Source organism: Topomyia yanbarensis, chromosome 1 (genome assembly GCF_030247195.1).
Source record: "Topomyia yanbarensis strain Yona2022 chromosome 1, ASM3024719v1, whole genome shotgun sequence".
Taxonomy (NCBI): Eukaryota; Metazoa; Arthropoda; class Insecta; order Diptera; family Culicidae; genus Topomyia; species Topomyia yanbarensis.
The window spans coordinates 144,302,638-144,323,585 of NC_080670.1; the positions used below are offsets into that span (position 1 = coordinate 144,302,638).

A 20,948-nucleotide genomic window follows, 5' to 3' on the forward strand; every position below is an offset into this window, starting at 1 on the left:
TTTAACACAACTACAGATCACTTGCAACATAAAAAGCTTTTTGTGAAATTCGACAGCTCCATCTTAGGCCAATTCAATAAATTTCCTGCATGAAAGTTTCCATTTTTTAAAAACGGTTTTTAAGCCAAAGCTTTGGAAGTTAAACCTTGGCGTGGAAGTGCCGGTATATTAATATATTCTGTTACTTAGTGTAGAATTAGATTTCGTCATTTACGGCTAATATACAACCGCCAGAAGAAACTTAAAACGTTGGTACACAATCAAGAAAGGCGAATCAGAAAAGGTATATGTCAGTGATTCACTAAATACAGACTGGAAAGAGGGTAATATGGAAAACCTTAAGGTCCGCCCAGATTAAGTCTTCGGTACGGAACAAAACCTCGGCCTAGGAACTCCTAGCATGTTGTTAGTCGCCTCTTACGACATGGGAGCAGTTCCCAGAGGTTCTATTCTTGGTTGAAATAGTGCAAAAAGATTTCAGCCCGCCGGACACCACACGGCTTGGTTTCTTATACATAATTGAAGTTGGTGTAAAAAACGCTTTTAATCCACCTAACAGTGTGATGAGACATTTCTTATAACTCTTATCACTCTCTTCGGATATTATATCGTTTGAGAACTTTTAGAACTTGATGCTTCGCGATGTTTTTGATAACACATACTACATGGGATAGTGGCAGGACTCAGAGAATCGCTCAAATCAGCATAGGACAACATCAGTGCTATAAATCTTAAACCAAATCAATGGGAAAGCGAAAAAATGGCCAATAAAATAGACATACAAACGAATTATTACTAATGCTCTGTCAATAAAATATCTAAATTCCTCAATAAATGCATTGTGGTGGGAAAACTGAATTTTCCTAAAGGGGTTATGTATATTGTACTGAGCCAAAAAATCGATTTTTTTTAATCGATTTGAAGTTTATACTTTACTCAAATTTACAACGCGACTGAGAACTAAGAAATCAACGCTTTTTCTTGAAAAAAGCGATAGTAGCAGTGATACCATTCAAAGAAAATCAACAGTGAATATTTCCAGACTTGGTTTTATTTCCTATTTAAGAACTATTGTGTTTTTTACATCCTAGATTGCATGATTCAGTGATCGAAACCCAAAACTTCATAAAGTATTTGAAATTATTAAATTAAAATTTGTTGTGAAATTGACAAAATGATAGTATATATAGAATATAGTCCCTTTGGCGTTGGTTAATTTTTCGGTCCCACCTATCAGCATTGAAGTATCGCCCTTACGTTTTTTTACAATACCAATTTTACAATTTGTGGGAGTTTGGTGAAAATCGATCTTACTGTTCAAATGACATAATTCCAAAACCGTAATTTTTGAAGTTTTAAAATTATGCAGAATTAATTTTTCAGACAATACTAACAGAGTTCGTGTCTTTAGCAAATTTGTTGAGACTTTATTGTAGTCATGAATATTAACCTGAGAAAATTCACCATAAATAATTTTTGGACGATATACCGTCAAAATTACTTTATCAAATGATGCGCTGTTCGTATGTAAAACTCATCGAAGATACTAAACCTCCGAAATTGGCGGTTTCAAAATGATGCTATTTTGACCTTAAATTATTGTTTTGGAACATTTGACCTATACATATAATTGGTCATACAACAAAAATCAAATTCTCATCAAAATCGACCAGGACCTGCTAGAGTCGAATGGAAATCGTCATTTTTCATAAATTTCGCTCTACATTCGGAAAGTGTTATCCTCGTTATTAATCATATTACGTTTTCGTCTCAACTCGACGCATTCCCAAAATAAAAACCTATTTTGATCCACCTAGTGGTGCAATTGGGATTTTCTCATTTGTCCAGACTACGATTCCATGGCTGGTTATGTTCAATACGATGGTGGAAATGAATATTACATGTTCAGTACGATTTGCACATACGTACAATGGATCGACAGCCACGATCTTGAGATACTATGTGATACTGAAACATCGCCTGACCGCCGCTGGTTTCAAGCGATGTTTCAGTATCACATAGTAAGATCCGGGAGGTCCGGGTACTGCCGAAAATTTTCAACTTGTTAAGAAATTTTAAACTAGTTTTAATTTTAAAACAGCAACCCCTCACTGCATACTCCCTCCGGGCCGGTATGATTGACGATTTTAAGAGTGATTGCATAACCTTTCTATATGAGAAAGGCAAAAAAGTCCAAAAAAATCAATTTTTTTTAAACATTATTTTTTCGAGTTTATATCAAATCTCAATGGTTCATGCATTATAAAGTCATTTGGCATCAAAAATACAAATTTGATTTTGAAAATTTTTCATTTCAGTTTATATGGGAATTTGCTGTGTGATTGCACTCTTCAACTCCTAACTCCGGAACCGGAAGTCCAATCAATAAAAAAATCAATTGCAGCCGATGGGAAGGTTGTACCTTTCATTTGAGACTAACTTTGTGCAAATCGATCCAGCCATCTCTGATTAACAGAGGTCATATTTTTTTCCACATACACACATACACACACATGCATACATACACACACATACATTTTCCTATCTCGACGAACTGAGTCGATTAGCATATGACACTCGGCCCTCCCGGTCGGGATTAGATTGACGAATTTTAGAGTGAATGAGAAAGGCAAAAACATTTTTAGCAAATGTTTCATAGACATTAAATCAATTTTAACTTCGCTTTCTATTAAATAAAGACTCTCATTACAGTACATCTCTACAAAAGCGAGCTCAATTTGAAAAGAAATCTGAGGATTATGATTGATTACAGAATTCTGGAATTTTCTATTGGAATGATTTCAGGCAGGAATTTGATATTGATGCTATTAGGCAACTGTGAAATCAAGACCAATAGATCAATTACATATCAGAACCCCATTCTGACAATTTATCAAAAGTCCTCATGATGTTTACAACAACAGATTATCAATGTACGGATCAGATAATTGTTATTGTAATATTGAATTAAATCAGTTTGCATCAATAAATTTTCAATTGCAATCCAATATATTTTTTGGGTGTGGTAGGGAGGGAAGTTGTTAAACCCCAAAACCTTCTCTTGGCTACGCCGTTGCTTGGAGTTATTTACTTCACTTTCATTTTCCGATATGTTTCCGATCGATCCGTTGGTTATAAGTTGGAAAAATTGCAGTCAGAAGGTTCGTACAAATGAACATTTTTGCACTGATAAGGTATCAAGTTCCTTCCAGACAACTTGGAAGTGTTCGGTGATTATTTCTAGCGGTTGTAGATAGAAAAATGAAATACAAAATTCTTTTTATCGTAATAATGTTTGGCTTATTTCAATGGATTATTACTATATTGAACAATAAATGGGCGACAAAAGGTAATCCACAAACAACAAGCCATAACTTTTAAAGTATTCAAAATAGATATTTTATGTCTTCAGTAAAGTTATTCGCAAAAGTAAGAGCTACAAATTTGCTGAAGGCATCATTTCGATATAATCACTTCCAAGAAAATTTGTGAAAATATCTCACTCATAGGGAGATTAATCAGTAAAAGCACAATACCAAAAGAAAGGGCGTATTGCCTCCATTATATTCTTCGAAGATACTATTGACCTAAAATAAGCCGTTTTGGCGTTAATAATAGATTACATGTTTTTGGTCATATTTCTGGCAATGGGAAATGATAAAAATCTTTCGTCCGCATTCAATGTTAAATATCTCTTTTGATAATAGTCCGATTTCAACAGTAAGCTATAGACTGTTCGAAAGGTATTCGTTAAAACTGTCTAAAAACATATAAGTTGTTAATCTATATTGTCAATTTCGGCAGATAATTCAAAAAAACTGCAAAAAACGCCATTTTTGCGCATTCAAACATTCATATCTTGGAAACTAAACATCAGAATCAAAAACAAATTAATAGCGTTCATACTGTTTTTTAGTTCTTTCATTTAAAATTGGTTTGGATAAGATCGGTTCAGCCATTGCTGAGAAACACGAATGAGAATTTGTCCGTTACATACACACACACAGACATTGTCCCAAATCGTCGAGCTGAGTCGATTGGTATATAAGACTCGGCCCTCCGGGCCTCGGAAAAAATCTTGAAAGTTTGAGCGAATTCTATACATTTCTTTTATAAGAAATGTAAAAACGTAAAAATCTTCAATAACTTTGAAACAAATGAGTATTTTTACATACAGTTTTCGACAATATTATGTAGTTTTGATACCTACATATTTGTATTATACATAGTTTGCACGAAAAGTCACAATGAAAAAAGTTATATTAAGAAAACTAGATTTAAGGGGGTTGTCATAGAAAACGCCTTATAAATCGATAACCTTTACTCCTACAAGCTCAAGTTCTTTAACAAAATTCTTCACTATAAGCATTCCTAAAACTTTGTGGAAGACACCAACTTTCTATCTCGCCAGTATAAAAAGTTAATTTTTTTAGTTCGATCATAGTAATCACGCCTAATTTCAATTGTTTTCAAATTGTGGCGAATATTCATACGAACAATTCCTCCAAAGACACCCTGTGAATATATTCGATGGTTTGGCCTCTAGTGAATTAAGTTCACGTTTTTGGCGTTTCCGACCACTGTGCAACGCTTGCTGTCAACTGAACGAACCACAAGTGAGTGCAGGAGGAGGTATTGAGACGTATCATGTCTCGAAAGTTATCATTATTATGGGTAAACGAACCGGAACTATAATTGCATATATTCTCCAACGTGTTTCTAGTTTACTAACTAACCCACAAAACACATGCTGGCAGATCTCATATTATTTTCTCTGTTTAGCTTATACACGGTGTCTCTGGTAAAATAATAAAACGGTGTCTCTGGTAATGGTAATAAAAATTGAAGTACGCACTAATCGCAAACATAGATGCTACTCTTTCAACTGAGACTGAATTTGAAGTGTTCCATCGGGGAGCCTTATTTTTTTAACAATTTAATGATAAGTTTTGAAAATAACTTTCCAATGAATGTAAGGGAACTGGGGGTAAGACTGACATATTAAGAATATACTCAAATATAACAGAAAAAAATGTTTACGGCAACATGTAATACTCTATGTTGTAGTTCCAAAACCAAAAAAAAAGATTTTTTTAAAGAAATAGAAAACGACGAAATAACTGAACTTTTTTAAAACTGTTGCAATATTTTGAGAGAAAAATCGTTCTACACATACCATCAAATCTCAATCATTACAAAGTTATTGAGCTTTTTGTGTTAAAAACTTATTTGTCTTAAAATACCTCTAACTCAAAAAGTATGCTTTGTATTTCCAATATTTTAGGTCCACTGGGAAGGTGAGAAAAGGCTACTTAAACTCATTAGCTGAAACATGTGAGTGATGCCCTCACATGTTTCAGTAGCCTTTTCAAAGTAATTTGAAAAGTGAGTTTAAGTAGCCTTTTCAAAGTAATTTATTGAAAATTAAACAATTTTAATCGGTTTTTCGTTCATTTCTTGAAAATCCTAAAAGTTAACCTCATCATTTTAATAATTCAGATTGTTAGTCTTAAAGAGCTGCATAATTCGTTCTTTGACATGATACACTTAGCTTTTCTTATTTTCATGAGTTTGGGTTATTCAACTTGGATATTTTTACCTCATTTTCACTAATACCAGCTCTAATTTAAAATGTATGGCACTTATTGTACTTTTTTCTTTTTATTCGAAAGCCAGGAAAATTTTACAGAGAAAAATGTATGAATACCTTTCAGTTAAGTGGATTTAGTATTCTTTTAGAAGTAAATTAGTTTAAAGTTAGTGCTATTATTAGCATTTTCGTTAATTTTCTTAAAATAGTTAATAATAAACATCACCATAATTATCATGGGTATCATGCATCTCAGCAAGTTGTACAGTTCTTTCTTTGACTCCATTCAATTATCTCTTTTGGTTTCGACGCAAAATCGTTTTTATCACATCGCTTCATATGCAAAAACAACGATTTCACACCCATCACATTTGTGGCGAGGTCATGCTGTGTTTACTATTAAATAGCAGCAAAATGAAACGAGATATAGACAAAGTGTCAAATAAAAAGTTATAGAGAACATTAAGGGGCATCAAACGAACAATAGTAACGATAAACTTTGTTGATTAATAATATTAGAATAATTAAAAAACTCTCCAAAAAACACAAATTTTGAGTTATTTCGTTAGTAAAAAAATATTTAGTACACTTAACCAAAAGATATTTGTACATACACTGATAGGACATTTTCTCAGCTTTCCAATGAAATCTTGTAAATAACGATATAAAGCATATTTTTTAGATTAGAGTCTTTTAAGCACTTGCAAATCGGTTACAGGAAAAGAATAGTAATGAAATTACAAAGAAATGAGAAGAGATAGGAATATGACGTCCAAGAACAAATTATGAATTGTCCTAAAACCCAACTTTTGGATAATGGATATTGCTATAATCATACTTCATTATTTCCAGAAAATTAGCAAAAACCTCCGCAAAAACACTAACTTTTAACTACTTTACAGCTAAAAGGTAATTAACTACAAGATATGAGAACACCATTCAATAGGAAATTTTCTCACCTTTCGAAAATGGAACTAAAACATTTTGAATACAAAGTATACTTTTAAAGTTAGAGGTTTTTAAGACAAATAAGTTTTTTATACAAAAAGTTCAATAACTCTGTAACGGTTGAGATTTGATGGTATGTGTAGAACAATTTTTTTCTCCAAATATGACAGTCTATCACCCCCCGAGAGATTCTTAACCATAAACCAAACACCCTGTAGAAAACGTTATGATTATTCGCATTTACTGATTTGAGTTAATATTAAAACAAATGAATTTTAGGGTCAACCTGGAGCTACAAACCTATTTTAAACTATTAGGAATGCCTTAAAATCCGCGAAACAAAATGCTTTTGTTTTTACGTTTTTAGGATTATTTTTGCTCGGGATTCTTTTACAACCCATTTCTCATTAAAGAGTTACATATATAATTTCCAGGTTTCTCAGACCATTTTACCTTTATTTGGAGTATTTAATTTTTTGTTTTGTTGAATAAACCACTACTTCTATTTTGATTAAACTTTCTGAGCACCGTGGTCCATAACAACCTCCTGTTAGACTACAATTACATATTAGTGCTTTTCTTAGTTGGTGGTATGATACAAAAATCTAATCTAAGTAACTTCGCTTCAGTTTTAAAAAATTGAGACCTTAAGGTTTTGATTCTATAATAAAAATTGTTCTGAAAGTTGGAACGTTCAATTAATTTTTTTGAATCAATTTTTGAATATCGACCTCTCCGGAAGGACAAGTTAATACAACAAAAGTTCGTATCTCAGTTATTGTTTTTACGGAATATGTAATATTCAAATACATATTAACAAATAAAACTTTATTTGGACATGATATGCTAAGTTTTACGACCCTTTTTTATTTGAAAAACGAAAACCGTATGCATTTCTAAATTTTCTATATACCGATAAAATCCGTTCATAAATTTATGAAACAAAGATGACGATTTCGTGAATAGAACGATTTACGAAAACCGTGACCAAGTCCCTGAAATTATGAATAATAAACCTCGTAGACATGAAACTATTTGTGTTTCCAAAAAAACTCGTTCGTCAATAATATATACATGGCGTTACATTCGAATGTTTGGTTGAGTTACTGTGGTTGTTCCCTGGACATGGTTAGTTTTGGTTATGATTTTGGCTCATAATTTGGGAATACACAGCCGATGGTATAACGATGTTCATGATTTCAAGAGATTATTCGCAATTTTCGTAATTTCTATTGACGCCATCGTGATGCTTTTTGTAATTTCTCATCACGCTACCGTTATGAGTTTACTGCCGGATTTTTCTGCCAGAGTAGGTAGTGGTAATACATAATGTCAAGCTCATGGTTTTTGATATTTTAATCATGAGTAATGTGATTCATGTTCATGATTTCATGATATTTTTCACGATTTTCGTCACTTATATTTACATTGCTGTGATATTTTAGCTGCGAGTAGAGTGATCTATGATAATGATTTCAGGGTCTTAGCCGCTATTTTGGATTTTTTTTGTCTCGAGTAGTGTGATTTATGTTCATGATTTCAGGATCTTAGTCACGATTTCCGTAATTTTTATGCACTTTATCGTGTTATTTTCATCTTGAGTTTACTTACGACTTTGACACGTAGAGTGATGCCAATCATGTTCATGAAATCAACAGTAGAGTACAATTCACATTGGCACGACTTAGAACAAATGGTGGACAAAAGTCCAAACTTTGCCGTATCGGTTCATATAGGACGATTTTTTGTAATTTTGGTACGCAGAATTCGTTTTTGATATTAAAACATTTCAAAAACAACCGTTTACTAGGGTGTTTCAAAATTATTTTTTTCTTCGCAATCGCTCTTAAAATTTGTGTATATTAATTTTCGTGTGCTAAATCGTTTTTGATAGTAACACATGTAAAAAAAATTTTCATTGTGCATTAGGGTGGCTCAAAAAATATATTTGTGAAGGTTCAAATTTTTTTTTGAATTTCCATTTTGATTATAAAAATATAAATTAACTTTACTACTTATTAAAGTGGCTCAAAAGTAAGTATTTTGTCTTTTATAATGATTTTTTTCAATAGTAATTTTGGAATTTATTTTCCATATTGAAACGAATCTCATTATGGGGCTTCGGAAATGAATATTTTGTTTTTACGGATCAAATAAGATGTGTTCAACTAACATTGGAACATTTAATTCATTAGTGGGTTACTTGACATGAAAGCCACATTTTCTATCATTTTCAAAACGAACATTTTGAGCGTCTTAGTGAAATATTTAATTACATTCACTAATCAACAAGATTGTAAACGATTTTTTTTCGTAGGTGTGTTTTAAGTTACTTAGATTGCTTATTTCATATCTTAAATGAAAATAAATCCAAAACCCTTTTTTCGTGTATATGGTTTATTTAAAAATGGTGTTATTTTATTTGGATAATGTCGCATACCCTCAAGCTATATCAAAATAGTCTCACCAAATGACTATAACTCAACTATGTTCACTTTATTTGACAGTTATTGCGCAAGTTAGTATGAAATAGTTCCAGAAACATTTTATAAAAATATTTACTGATTTCCAAACATTTTTAATGCCTCTACCATTTAAAACCATACTTTCCACTCGGCTCCTTACTCTTAATCACTAGTAAAACCCTTGTAGATCATGCTCTCAATGCTATTTGAAAGTCTTGCATATATTCGTGTCATTATTCTAGCTATATAGTGATTATTTAAATTCAATATCAGTAATAACCATGCGTCTCCATTCACAGTTATTTAAATTTTGACTGCTTATCGCAAGTTTTCGCAAAACTAGCATACACTAATTTTAAAGAGAATATTAAAAGCATTCGAATGAGTATAGTGTGATCGCGGTCATTCATGGGCGTCGTTGCTGTTATCGCATTAAGAGGTTCGAATTCAATAGAAATGCATGACAAACAGTTATCTAAACACTAACTAAACCAACTAGTGACTTATTTTTAACAATTTTGCGATGTAATTTTATCGCACGGATAATTTTGGTGAAGTAATGCAATGCATAAAATCAACCATTTCTTTGAAAAACTAAAATAACCGGATGTAGTTCCTATGGTCAAATTATGCAAAAAACACCTGAATTATGCCCTTAAAAAAGCTGCCAAAAATTCATTTTATGTTCAAATCACTTAAAATCTCGCAAAAATGTCTCTGATGGCTCAGCTGATAGGAGAAAAATATTAGCGAGAATATCGCATAACATTCATATATGGACTTAAGTCCGGGATCGTCCCACTGTGCAATTGGGTCAAATAGGTAATGGGGTACACTAGGTATAGGGCATTATTTTTGCTATGTTATTGAAGAGGTCGCTCGTGTTGTGTGAATTCAATACACATTAGATAACATCGTTAACGAATGTCATTTCGGCTGTTAGCGTCGGCGTCGTTTATGTTTTCTCGTGTTGTTCTGCGAAAATGCATTGTCTTTCGTTCGCAGTACGTAAAAATTAATGTTGAACACGAGTTTTGCGTTGGTTTTTCGATATTCTGGTTTTTGAAAAAATACGGACATCAACATGAAACATATGCTTGGAGGCGCGATAGGTCAGCCGTTTGGGAACACTGAACCTTATCAAATAAATATCGCTCGTACATATTACCGGTTGCTAGCAGCTGAACGCAGAAAAAAGAATAGAATAGTAGGTGCAATAAAAATATGGATTGAATTCAATAAATAAAATTATTGGTCGGGAGACAAATTTATTTATTCAATTTATTGTTTCAATAAAAAATATTGTTCCATTTTTTAATAATTATTTTATTGAAATTAAAACAAAATGAATGAAATTAAAACTGTTTTTCTTGAAAGCAAAAATTTATTGTTGTTCATTAAAACATATTTTCAGACCAATAAGTTTGTTGTTTGATGTAATAAACAATACATGATTGGATTCAATAACACATTTTTAGTTGAAGTTTTTCAGCGTGTGCACATATATGACAGTTCATGAAATAGTACATGGAACAAAAATGATTCCACAAATAATACTCTAATTTTTGTGAAGTCGCTCACGCGAAAATGTCATGATTTTGTTGTTGTTGCAAGAAATTCAAAATGATTACAGATATCTTTTAAATATCACAAGCATGCAAGATAGATTGTAAATCAAGTACTAGGAATCATGAATTAGCTCACGAATCCATGAATATTTCTTGATTTTATGAACTTTTTCACGAGTGTCGTGACTATTGTACTAGGCTTCATGAACCAGGTTACGAATATATGAATAATATTGTCTGATTTCGCGAACTATTTCACGAGCACGAATGTCAGTCATGACTATTAAACTAGGAATCATGAACCAGTTCACGAATACACGGACAATATTTGATTATTTTGTGATCTATTTCAAGATCATGGACATTAAATCGTGACTAATATATTGGGAATCGTTAATTAGTTCACGAATATTGGATGGATTCATGAATTAAATTACGAATTTCGTGGAATAGTTCACGAGAAAATATCCAGACTGTTTTAAATTTGTTAATGTTCCTAAATCTATGAATAAAATCACGAGTCTGCCTTTGGGAGATAAGAATATTGTTCATAATGTTGTGAACTAGATTACGTACAGAAAATCGATTTGGTAATAACATGGCGGTTTCCGTGACCAAAGTTCACAAAATGAAAACGAATATCTCGTGTAATAAAAGCGTTATGCGGGCGCTACAGAAGGAAAATTGAATATAATTATAAAACACATGATTTTTGTTCATGGTCCTGTTTTCGTAACGGAAAAACGTGATTGTTCCAGAATTCACGGCACTTTTTATGCGATTTTGGAAACATTTTTTTTCGTGTATCTGCCTTGATAGGATTGTCCTGCAAGACGACTGAATAAATAAACAAACCTTAACAATAGATAACACATAAAGATCACCCTTGCTCTGTCCAGACATTTCCAACAAAAAGATAGCCTGCATGTGTTTGCGGAAAATATAATTTCCTCCAAAAATGTGGACCACTGCTCTTGTGTGCTTTCGTAGAATTTCATTAACGTAATGCTTTCTCCTTATAGTATGTGTTCAGCGTCCACTAATTACCTAAATATCCTATCTCTATCGCCGAGATATCTTTTTGGAACTATTCATTGAAAAAACTTTTTTAAAAACAGATTACCAATATGTTAAAAAGTAATAATTGTTCTAGACCCCCCATAGACTGCATAGATGCTCTAGACCCCGAGAGACACCGAGTATAAAATGCAGAACTCTATTGTAGAATGGTGAAATCTCTTGCAATGAACAACATTTTTCTATAATACTCTTATCTTTGCATTCATTTCCGTTACCGTCTTCCAAAAACATCTTACCTTGATCGGTAGCCGGATTTTCCTGATTCTCCATGTACAGCCGCCGGAGCTCATCTTCCTGTGCTTCGTTCCAGGCGCCTTTGATTCCACCACCAGTGCCCCTGCGGAACGGAAAGTAAAAAAGAAAATTCGCCAGGCGGAAAGAAAATATCATCAGTTATTGCCTTCCAGGGCTGGAAGAGAAGCAACTTACACGCTGTTCCCGTAGATATCCTCGTATCCCATTTCGATAGCGTTCGCTTCCCTAATCGATTTGTAGAACAGTAACTCAGCGTAGATTTTCGGATTATTGGGTGCCAGGGCGGTAAACTGTCGAACGATGAAAACGCCTAGCCGCCGCAGCTCGACCTGATGAACATCCTTGGGGGCGTGAAACACACGCTGGAAAATGCGAAACAGCGACGCCTGGATGTGTGGGGGGAAGAAGCAAAACGGAAGCGGAAAGCTTGAGTGAGTGACAGCAAAATAGAACATTGGCAAAAGGTTAAATTGATGCGATTATCAGTACTGCAATCCGGCGTATCAGAGCTAGGGATGTTGGAGAAAGGGAGTCACGCGGGTGGTTCAACTTGTTTCGAGTCTAGATTTGGACGTGTTGGAATTAATCTTCTGGATGTAACGATAATGGAACCACATTTGTTACCAAAGATTCTTATTCTACTGGAATGGCTTCATGTCGGTTAGTGCTTTTGGTCGTGAAAACTTCTACTTAATGAACTGTTGCTGGATAATATAAGCAATGATTGAGATAGTGTGTGCGGCATTTAGGGTAAAATAGACTGCGACATTGTTATTCGCCGTGAGGATTGAGTGAAAATTCCTTATTTAAAGCTAATATTTCAAATTCTTTTCATTTTAAATACTCAACATCCGCAGCATGCAAAATTTTATTTACATATCACATTTTAAATTACGATTTGATTAGCCTAAATGGTAGTCCTATGCAAAATAGTGAAACAAAACTTAACATAGAGAAATTGTTTGGTCTGAACTCATGTGAGTTTTGTCTCTGTGGCAAAAAAGTATTTATTCATCGATAATAATGAAAGGATAATTGAATATGGCCCAAGAGGCAGTACACACATTATGTCAGATTCCCAGGAGGGCGAGTTTAAAAATATTGTGACAGGAGGGGATCATTAAAAAAGGGTATGTCACGTCGAATAAAGGAAAAATACTATAATATGGATACATATAGGGGCATAGTGAAGAAGAATCTGATTTTAATGCTGGATCATTGATTCATTAATTAAAACCGATAAAATAACACTCACATTACATTTTTAATCAAAATTCACGGTGAATTATTGCCGGAAGAAACCATTAGTCTAAACCAACACCGTTCCATGTCTCGATTCAAAGATTGAAATTTAGGTCACTGATGTGATACTAATTAATCACCAACACCCATATCATACAAATTACTTCTCATCTGATCTTTTCACACCGCAGGGTGTGAAAAGCTATTCGCAATAGAAGATGTGGGCGAACAAAATGGACAGTTAATTTAATCGCTTTCATTTTCACTGGAAATTATCGCACAGCAAACAAAATGAAACCTAAAGTTGAAGGTTAATTAAAATAAATGACTGTTTTATATTGATATTCAGGCGGTCGGTTGTTAATGAGAAAAGCAGGTCGCCCGGAAAGCAGATTTCTAAAATTTGAGGGGCTGTGAAGGGCATCGCTGGCCGAAGGCGAATAAACGTGATGGATCATCAGCAAACTGATTTGAATCATATTTAATTTTAATTGTGTCCTTTCTGTGAGTTTGTTCTCCCCATTAACAGTGCTTAGTATTAATATCGAAGGATATTAGTTTAGCAAAACAGATATTGGGCGTACTGGCATACAAACGAATCTCGTTTATATGCCATATTTGTTCGACATCGGAATACAATTACAAACACAAAAACGATTATTATAAAACATCTTTAATTCTAAGCTAAACGTTAACAGTAATTAACAGTGATCAAACCGGTCGTTATTGTTTTGCAAGTTGACAGGACAAATTTTACGAAGTCGTATTGAAAAATCATTTCAATTGACGGGGTTGTTTACAAACTTGGCTATTTCACGAAATATCCATAGTAAAGCGATGAAAAAATTGACACCTATTGAAGTGCCCCTGAGTGGATTGCTAGTCCCACTATGAGCGTCTGTTCCAAATTTGAGGTAAATCCATCAAGTCTTGCTACGAAACTAACTTTTTTGGGATTCTACGACAATACATACAGAAGTCTGTTATGCCGCTAAATGGCACTCCAGACATTTGAACATCACCGAAAAATCTGATAGGGAAGTTCATTGTCCACAATGGTGTTAAAACTAGGGTTCGCGTGGTGGTGGAGGAACGCTACGTGGGAAGCTGAGCTGCAAGCAACCGGGCGGGTCATAGGTGGTGGATAATGCTTAATCGCGATAGCAACTAGTTGTGATTCGCGACCCGAACCAGCAGCGGGGGCTGACTGCGGGTGTGGTAGGACGAGGTAGTGGGCCCTATACGTCCTAGGCCTAAATACCACATGCCCTAAAGCAGCCCTGACAAGGCGAGCCAGTGCCGCCTTTAAATAAGCGCTTAGCCCAAATCCCTCTCCTCCCGTTATCCTTCCTTCCTTCCTTCCTTCTGCGGCTGTTCGCCCATCTAAATATGGAAGCTGTTCTTCAATGTCAGCTTCTTTCACCGAACAGCCTAGATAAGCCATGTAGTGTCGGTAGTGGTTGTTTCAACCGGCTAAGAATTACACTACGGACTACCTGTTTCAGTGGTAAAAATCTACCAAACAGGGAACCCTAATTCCATAGTGTCATGCGACCCGTGCTATGGGTAAAATTGTTGAGGGGGTTTAAAACATTCTCAATGGCGAACGGAGCCTGGGAAGAGTCGGGCGAACTCCCCAGTACGCTGCATTACGCAGCGGAACGTTCACTCTACACACCGATTTTTTTTTCACCGATGATCCACTTAATTTTGCCGAATTTTTGTTGGCTGGGGGTTTGCAGAGACTCTCGGCTGATGGTAGTTCGGTGAAGTTTTGTTGAGTCTCGATTATCAAATTTCGATGTGTACAGATGAACCTGCCCAGAGGCCGTGTGGTATCCGGCCTAGAATTGAGCCACTGGAGTCCTGCTGCCATGTCGTAGGAGGCGACTGAAAGTAGGAGACCCTAAGTCAAGGTGTAGTTCCGTGCCGAGGACTTAATGATTGGAGGGTCTAAAATATGCCAGTCGCGCACGGTGCATTTTGGGTTTTGCCCTTGCTGTGTTATGCGAATCTCTGACACAGTGGACCATTATTTTCTTCGCAAATCGTGGGAATCAAATGATCATGTCCCATTTAAACCTGATATGGCTCGCTAAATGCGTTAACATCCCAACTCGCTTGGTGTCCTCTAGTTGTTGTGCAATTTGTGTTGGAGATGAAATGTACAGTTCTCTAATCAACAATGGTTAGAATAGCACAAGTCAATCTCCAACATAAACGTACAGCAACTATGAATTTATCTCGACTCATGCAGGAAGGTAAAGCTTCCATAGCATTGGTTCAAGAACCGTATTTCCATAAAGGAAACTTCTATTTTGGAAAGTTTCTTAACACTGCCTTCATTGCTTACAACAAGACAGGCATGACTAACCCACGTGAAATGCCTCGTGCTTGCATTCTTGCAAATAAGGCTATTGACGCGTGTCTCATATCGGAGCTCACAACTCGCGATATCTGTGTTGTCACAGTTACATTGACTGTCGGAAACGTAGACAAAAAATATATATATTGTTCAGCATACCTACCGCATAACGAATCATCTCCTTCTGATGATTTCAAAAGCGTTGTATCATATTGTAGCAGAAATGGGCTTCCGCTCATTATCGGCAGTGATGCGAATGCTCATCACATCATTTGGGGCAGCTCAGACATCAATCTGAGAGGCTCTGAACTGATGGAGTACATAAGTAGTACAAATCTCCATATTCTGAATGTGGGAAACCGACCAACTTTTGCGAGGTCTGGGAGGGAGGAGGTGTTAGACATAATACTTTGCTCTGATAGAATTTTGCATGAACTGGGAAATTGGCAGGTTCCAAATGAAACTGAACCGTCTCTATCCGATCATAAATATATATTTTTCGAGCATTTTGATGTCACCTTCAATGTGGTGACATATCGTAATCCTAAGTCTACAAACTGGGACCTCTTTTTGGAAAACTTAGCGACTAAATTTCATGGATATTTTCCAACAATTAGTCAACTAGACGACTTAGATGACGTCGTGGATACGACAAACTCATTCATATTAGCATCCTACGAAGAAGCTTGTCCACTTCGTACTGTTAAATCGACTAGGGGAACCCCTTGGTGGAGGGCTGAGCTTGATAGAATGAAGAAAGTTATGAGAAGAGCTTGGAACCGGCGTCAGCGTGATGACTCCAGGGCTTTCAGGTCAGCTCGTAGTGCATATAAGAAATGTCTTAGATCTGCAGAACGGGCTGGCTGGCAAAGCCTATGCACTAATGTCTCTAGTCTGAACGAGGCTAGCAGATTAAATAAAATTCTCTCCAAATCGAATGATTTTCTGATGAACTCCTTGAAAACCAGAGATGGTGTTTATGTGACAGACGAAAAAGATGTTCTTAATTGTCTCTTCGACACACACTTTCCAGGTTGTATCGATCCGGAGTTGATCAATGTTCACAGATCTCGTTCTGGTGATTCGGACTCGTGGGCGTTAGCACGCACATTGGTCTCCACTGAATCGGTCAAGTGGGCAGTTGACAGCTTTGCTCCATACAAATCACCCGGAAAAGATGGAATACTTCCCGTGCTACTGCAAAAGGGATTTGATATTCTTAAACATGTCTTGAAAAAGATTTTGCTTTCCAGTCTTGCTACCGGGTATATCCCGAAAGCATGGCGAGAAATAACTGTTAGATTTATTCCCAAAGGGGGGCGCTCAAGCTATGAAGAAGCCAAGAGTTTTAGGCCTATCAGCTTAAGTTCTTTTCTTCTGAAAGCTTTGGAACGGATAATCGATCATCACATCAGGAACGTTAGTTTAGTTGAATATCCTCTGCACAAAATGCAACATGCATATCAGTGTGGGAAATCCACGATCACTCTGCTTCACGATGTTGTTTACAACATTGAGAAAGCCTTCTCGCTCAAGCAATCTAGCTTGGGTGTATTCCTAGATATTGAGGGTGCTTTTGACAATGTGTCCTTCCAGTCTATTCTGGAAGCGACGCGCGGTCATGGGATACCTGCATGTATCTCAGGTTGGATAAACGCAATGCTTAGTAACCGCATACTTTGCTCGTCACTGCGACAGGCTGAGATACGGAAGTTGAGTATTTGCGGTTGTCCTCAGGGCGGCGTTCTGTCACCTTTGTTATGGAACTTAGTAGCTGACGGCTTGTTGAAGAAACTCAATGAGCTTGGATTTCCAACCTACGGGTTTGCTGACGATTACCAAATACTAATTACTGGATTTTGCATCGGAACAATCTTTGACTTGATGCAACAGGCATTAAGAGCTGTCGAACAGTGGTGTCGACAAGTTAAACTATCAGTTAACCCAAGCAAAACTTCAATGGTTCTTTTCACGAAGAAGCGAATAACAACCGGGGTTCGTCCCTTGCAGTTCTTTGATTCTGAGCTGCTGTGTGCAGATCAAGTCAAATACGTTGGAGTCATATTGGATTCCAAACTGAATTGGTCTGCTCACATTGAGTTCAGAGTCAAGAAAGCGTGCATGGCCTTCGGGCAGTGCAGACGAACTTTTGGAAAGACCTGGGGTCTCAAACCTAAATACATCTATTGGATTTACACGACAATTGTACGTCCAATACTGTCATACGGATGCCTTGTGTGGTGGCAGAGGGGAGAGGTGGTGACAGTCCAGTCAAAGCTAAACCATCTGCAAAGAATGGCGCTCATGGCGTTGACTGGTGCTTTCACCACGACTCCGACTGCTGCTCTTGAGGCACTTCTAAATATCAAACCATTACACATACACTTAAAACAAGAAGCACTATCATGTGCATACAGACTGCAGGTTACTGGGCTTTGGAACAGTAATCATGTTGATCTTGCTACCAGTCATACACGATTGTGGTCACAAATGGTTACATGGGGTGAAGATATTCTTGCTTCCAGCGATATTACACTCACTTGTAGTTTTCCTTACAGGACATTCCATGTTAAGATTCCCTCTCGAGAGGAGTGGTTGTCTGGCTTTATGGAAAGACAACAACAAACGCAAGTGGTTTGTTACACTGACGGTTCTCTGATGGAGGGACGTGCTGGTGCTGGTGTCTACTGTCGTGAAATGAGACTAGAACAATCTCACTCACTAGGTAGATACTGTACTGTATTCCAAGCAGAAATCTTTGCGATTATGTGCGGGGTGCAATCGGCCCTTCAACTGAGTTTGTCCGGCAGAGTTATAAACTTCTGCTCCGATAGTCAGGCTGCAATCAAGGCCCTTAGCTCAGACAAATCCCGGTCCAAGCTAGTGATCGCGTGCCGAACCCAAATCGAAGAACTAAGCATTGTCAATACTATCTACCTTGTCTGGGTGCCCGGACATTGCGGTATTACTGGAAATGAATGGGCTGACGAATTGGCCAGGGCAGGTTCAGCGATTGACTTCGTTGGTCCTGAGCCCGCGCTGCCAATTTCGACAAGTTGGATAAGGGAAAAAATACGGTCCTGGGCTTCGTCCGAGCACCGCAATTATTGGAGAAATCTACAAACGTGTCGCCAAACAAAGGCGTTTCTAGAACAACCATGCCCAGTGGTTTCGAAAAATCTCTTACATTTTTCGAAGCTCCACTGCGGCATGCTGACCAGGGCTTTAACCGGCCACTGTAAACTCAATTATCACATGGCAACTATTCAGCGCGCTGAGTCTTTTTCATGTGATCTTTGTGAATCCGACTACGGAACTTCATATCATCTGATATGCAACTGCCCAGCGCTAGCGCAATTGCGATTACGAGTCTTCAGCCGTCCTTATATAGACGAAACCATGTTTGGTCGACTGAAACTCAGAGACATACTAAAGTTTCTTATCCAATGTGGTAAAGAGCTTTAGGCTTATTCGCAGGCAAGTTGAACTACTTGTGATTTTAATTTACCTGTTGTTTATTTTTTGTTCTGTGCTGTTTTTCCCACCCTTTCAAGTCTACTTCCCCACACCTCCTTGTCCTTTCCTTCCGCTCAGGAAATGATGAAAACACACGGCAAGGCACAAATCCCCGACTATGTACGGGGAACGTGCCATTTGAGCCAATATATTCTGATTCCTGATTCCTGATTCATTGTCCACAATGGTGTTAAAACTAGGGTTCGCAGTACCGACCCTTCTTGGCGAGAACCGATACTACGGTACTGAAACCCTCAGTACCGGTAGTACCGGTACTCGAATATTTTTTAAAAAAATCGAAAAAAGCTTCAAGGTGAAATTAAATGCTCAAACTGATGACCTTATTCTCAGATGATTGATTTGTGCTGATCAAAAAAACATGTTGTTTGTTTTTAATTTATTTGGAATGGTACGAGTCATTTCAGCATAAAATATTTTTCGAATGCGGCACCTTCTTTTATTTCGAAATCTAGGTCACTTTGAAATCAATAACTGCTAAGCGGTGCGACTTTTGTCGACTTCAACAGATGGTAAATGTAAGAAATACTATTAACAACAGTAAATCAAAGCGAGAATGGCAGTAAATCCGGGCAGGTTGCTCGCATTTCCTCTCTTGATTTTCTGTAAATTGGTTTCGACCTGCATACCAAGGCTCCTTGCTTTCCTGTAAACTATGGAGTTTTGCTGAATTTTCCGATCACTAACAATTACAATTCGCCCCATTTGGAGTAGTTCACCAACTCTAAAATTGTTAGCTACTAAATCGCTGTTCGTTCTTTTATAAATAAAGGTTTAAGAGCAAACCAAAGACATGACTCAGACTATAGTCTTATTACGCGCCACCCAGTGAATAATGGATATCAATCAGAATGTCGCTAATAAAAAAATTCATGGCATAGCAAATTCAAATTCTTACGCTAGATGTGAATATTTTGATATTTAGCACAAGATCGTTAAAATTTATTTTCGACAAAATAAAGAAGGATTTTAAACATACCTTTCAGTTTAACGGGAGCTGGTAATGTTAAACTTATAGAAGGTAATTAATATAATGAAAAGTCATCTTGCAGACCGATATTTTGAAACCGGTCCCCCTAGAGAGTCCACATATTTTTCATAAAAAATTGTGTGGTACCGAAAATACCGGTACTGGCTTTTGTTCAGTATTACGGTATTACGGTACCAAAAATGGGTCGGTATTCCCGGGATTTTCGGTACCGGTATTACCGGTAGCCTAGCGATTTTACTAGTACTCATCAGCATAAAACGAACTTCTTTTCTTGTGGAACATCACGCTCAACTAGGGATCACAAGTTGCGTCTCCGTTTTTGAAGCTAGCGTCAATCCAGCGCTAGCTTAGTTCTGCCACTAAGTTAGTATCGGGTTCTGATGAGACGAAGTCGAAACGCAAATTTCATACCTAATTTTCATTAGGTTGGATAAACTATGTTTTCGTCTTTTTATTACCTACTACTATTTCCAGCAGTGCAGAGCCCCATAAACAGAAAACTGCAAGTATGTTTTAATGATTTTAATTATATAGTGCATGAACAATAATACATGTAAATAAAATCGTGCCCTTTAACGATTTGCCATGAATATTAAACAAATACTGATTGTGTGATGGGGAGGAATAAGCTTTTTTACATACTGTATATTGAAAATGATTATATAGTGATAAGGCTACATGACCTATCCGGTCCACTAGGAGGTTGATAATAGTCTATAAGCCGTGTGACATCCGGCGGGTTGATGTTTCTCAACCAAGAATTGACTCACTGAGTTTCTGCTCCCATGTCGTAAGAGACGACTTAAAACAGGAGTCCTCAGGTCAAGGTGTTCCTCCGTGCCTAGGACTGAATGGCTGGCAGGACTAAAATATGCCGTTCGCGCACGAAGTGCAACTATGAATATATCCC

General features: G+C 36.6%; 1 protein-coding gene across 1 annotated transcript in view; it reads right to left on the minus strand.

Moving 5' to 3' along the window:
- Positions 1-20,948, minus strand: part of LOC131676224 (protein timeless homolog) — a 229,351-nt gene that overhangs the window by 15,792 nt on the left and 192,611 nt on the right. The window contains exons 12-13 of the mRNA XM_058955348.1: positions 12,081-12,292; positions 11,888-11,988 (exon numbers count right to left, since the gene is read on the minus strand). Coding sequence (XP_058811331.1) covers positions 11,888-11,988; positions 12,081-12,292 — 313 coding nt within the window. The remainder of the gene's footprint in view (positions 1-11,887; positions 11,989-12,080; positions 12,293-20,948) is intronic.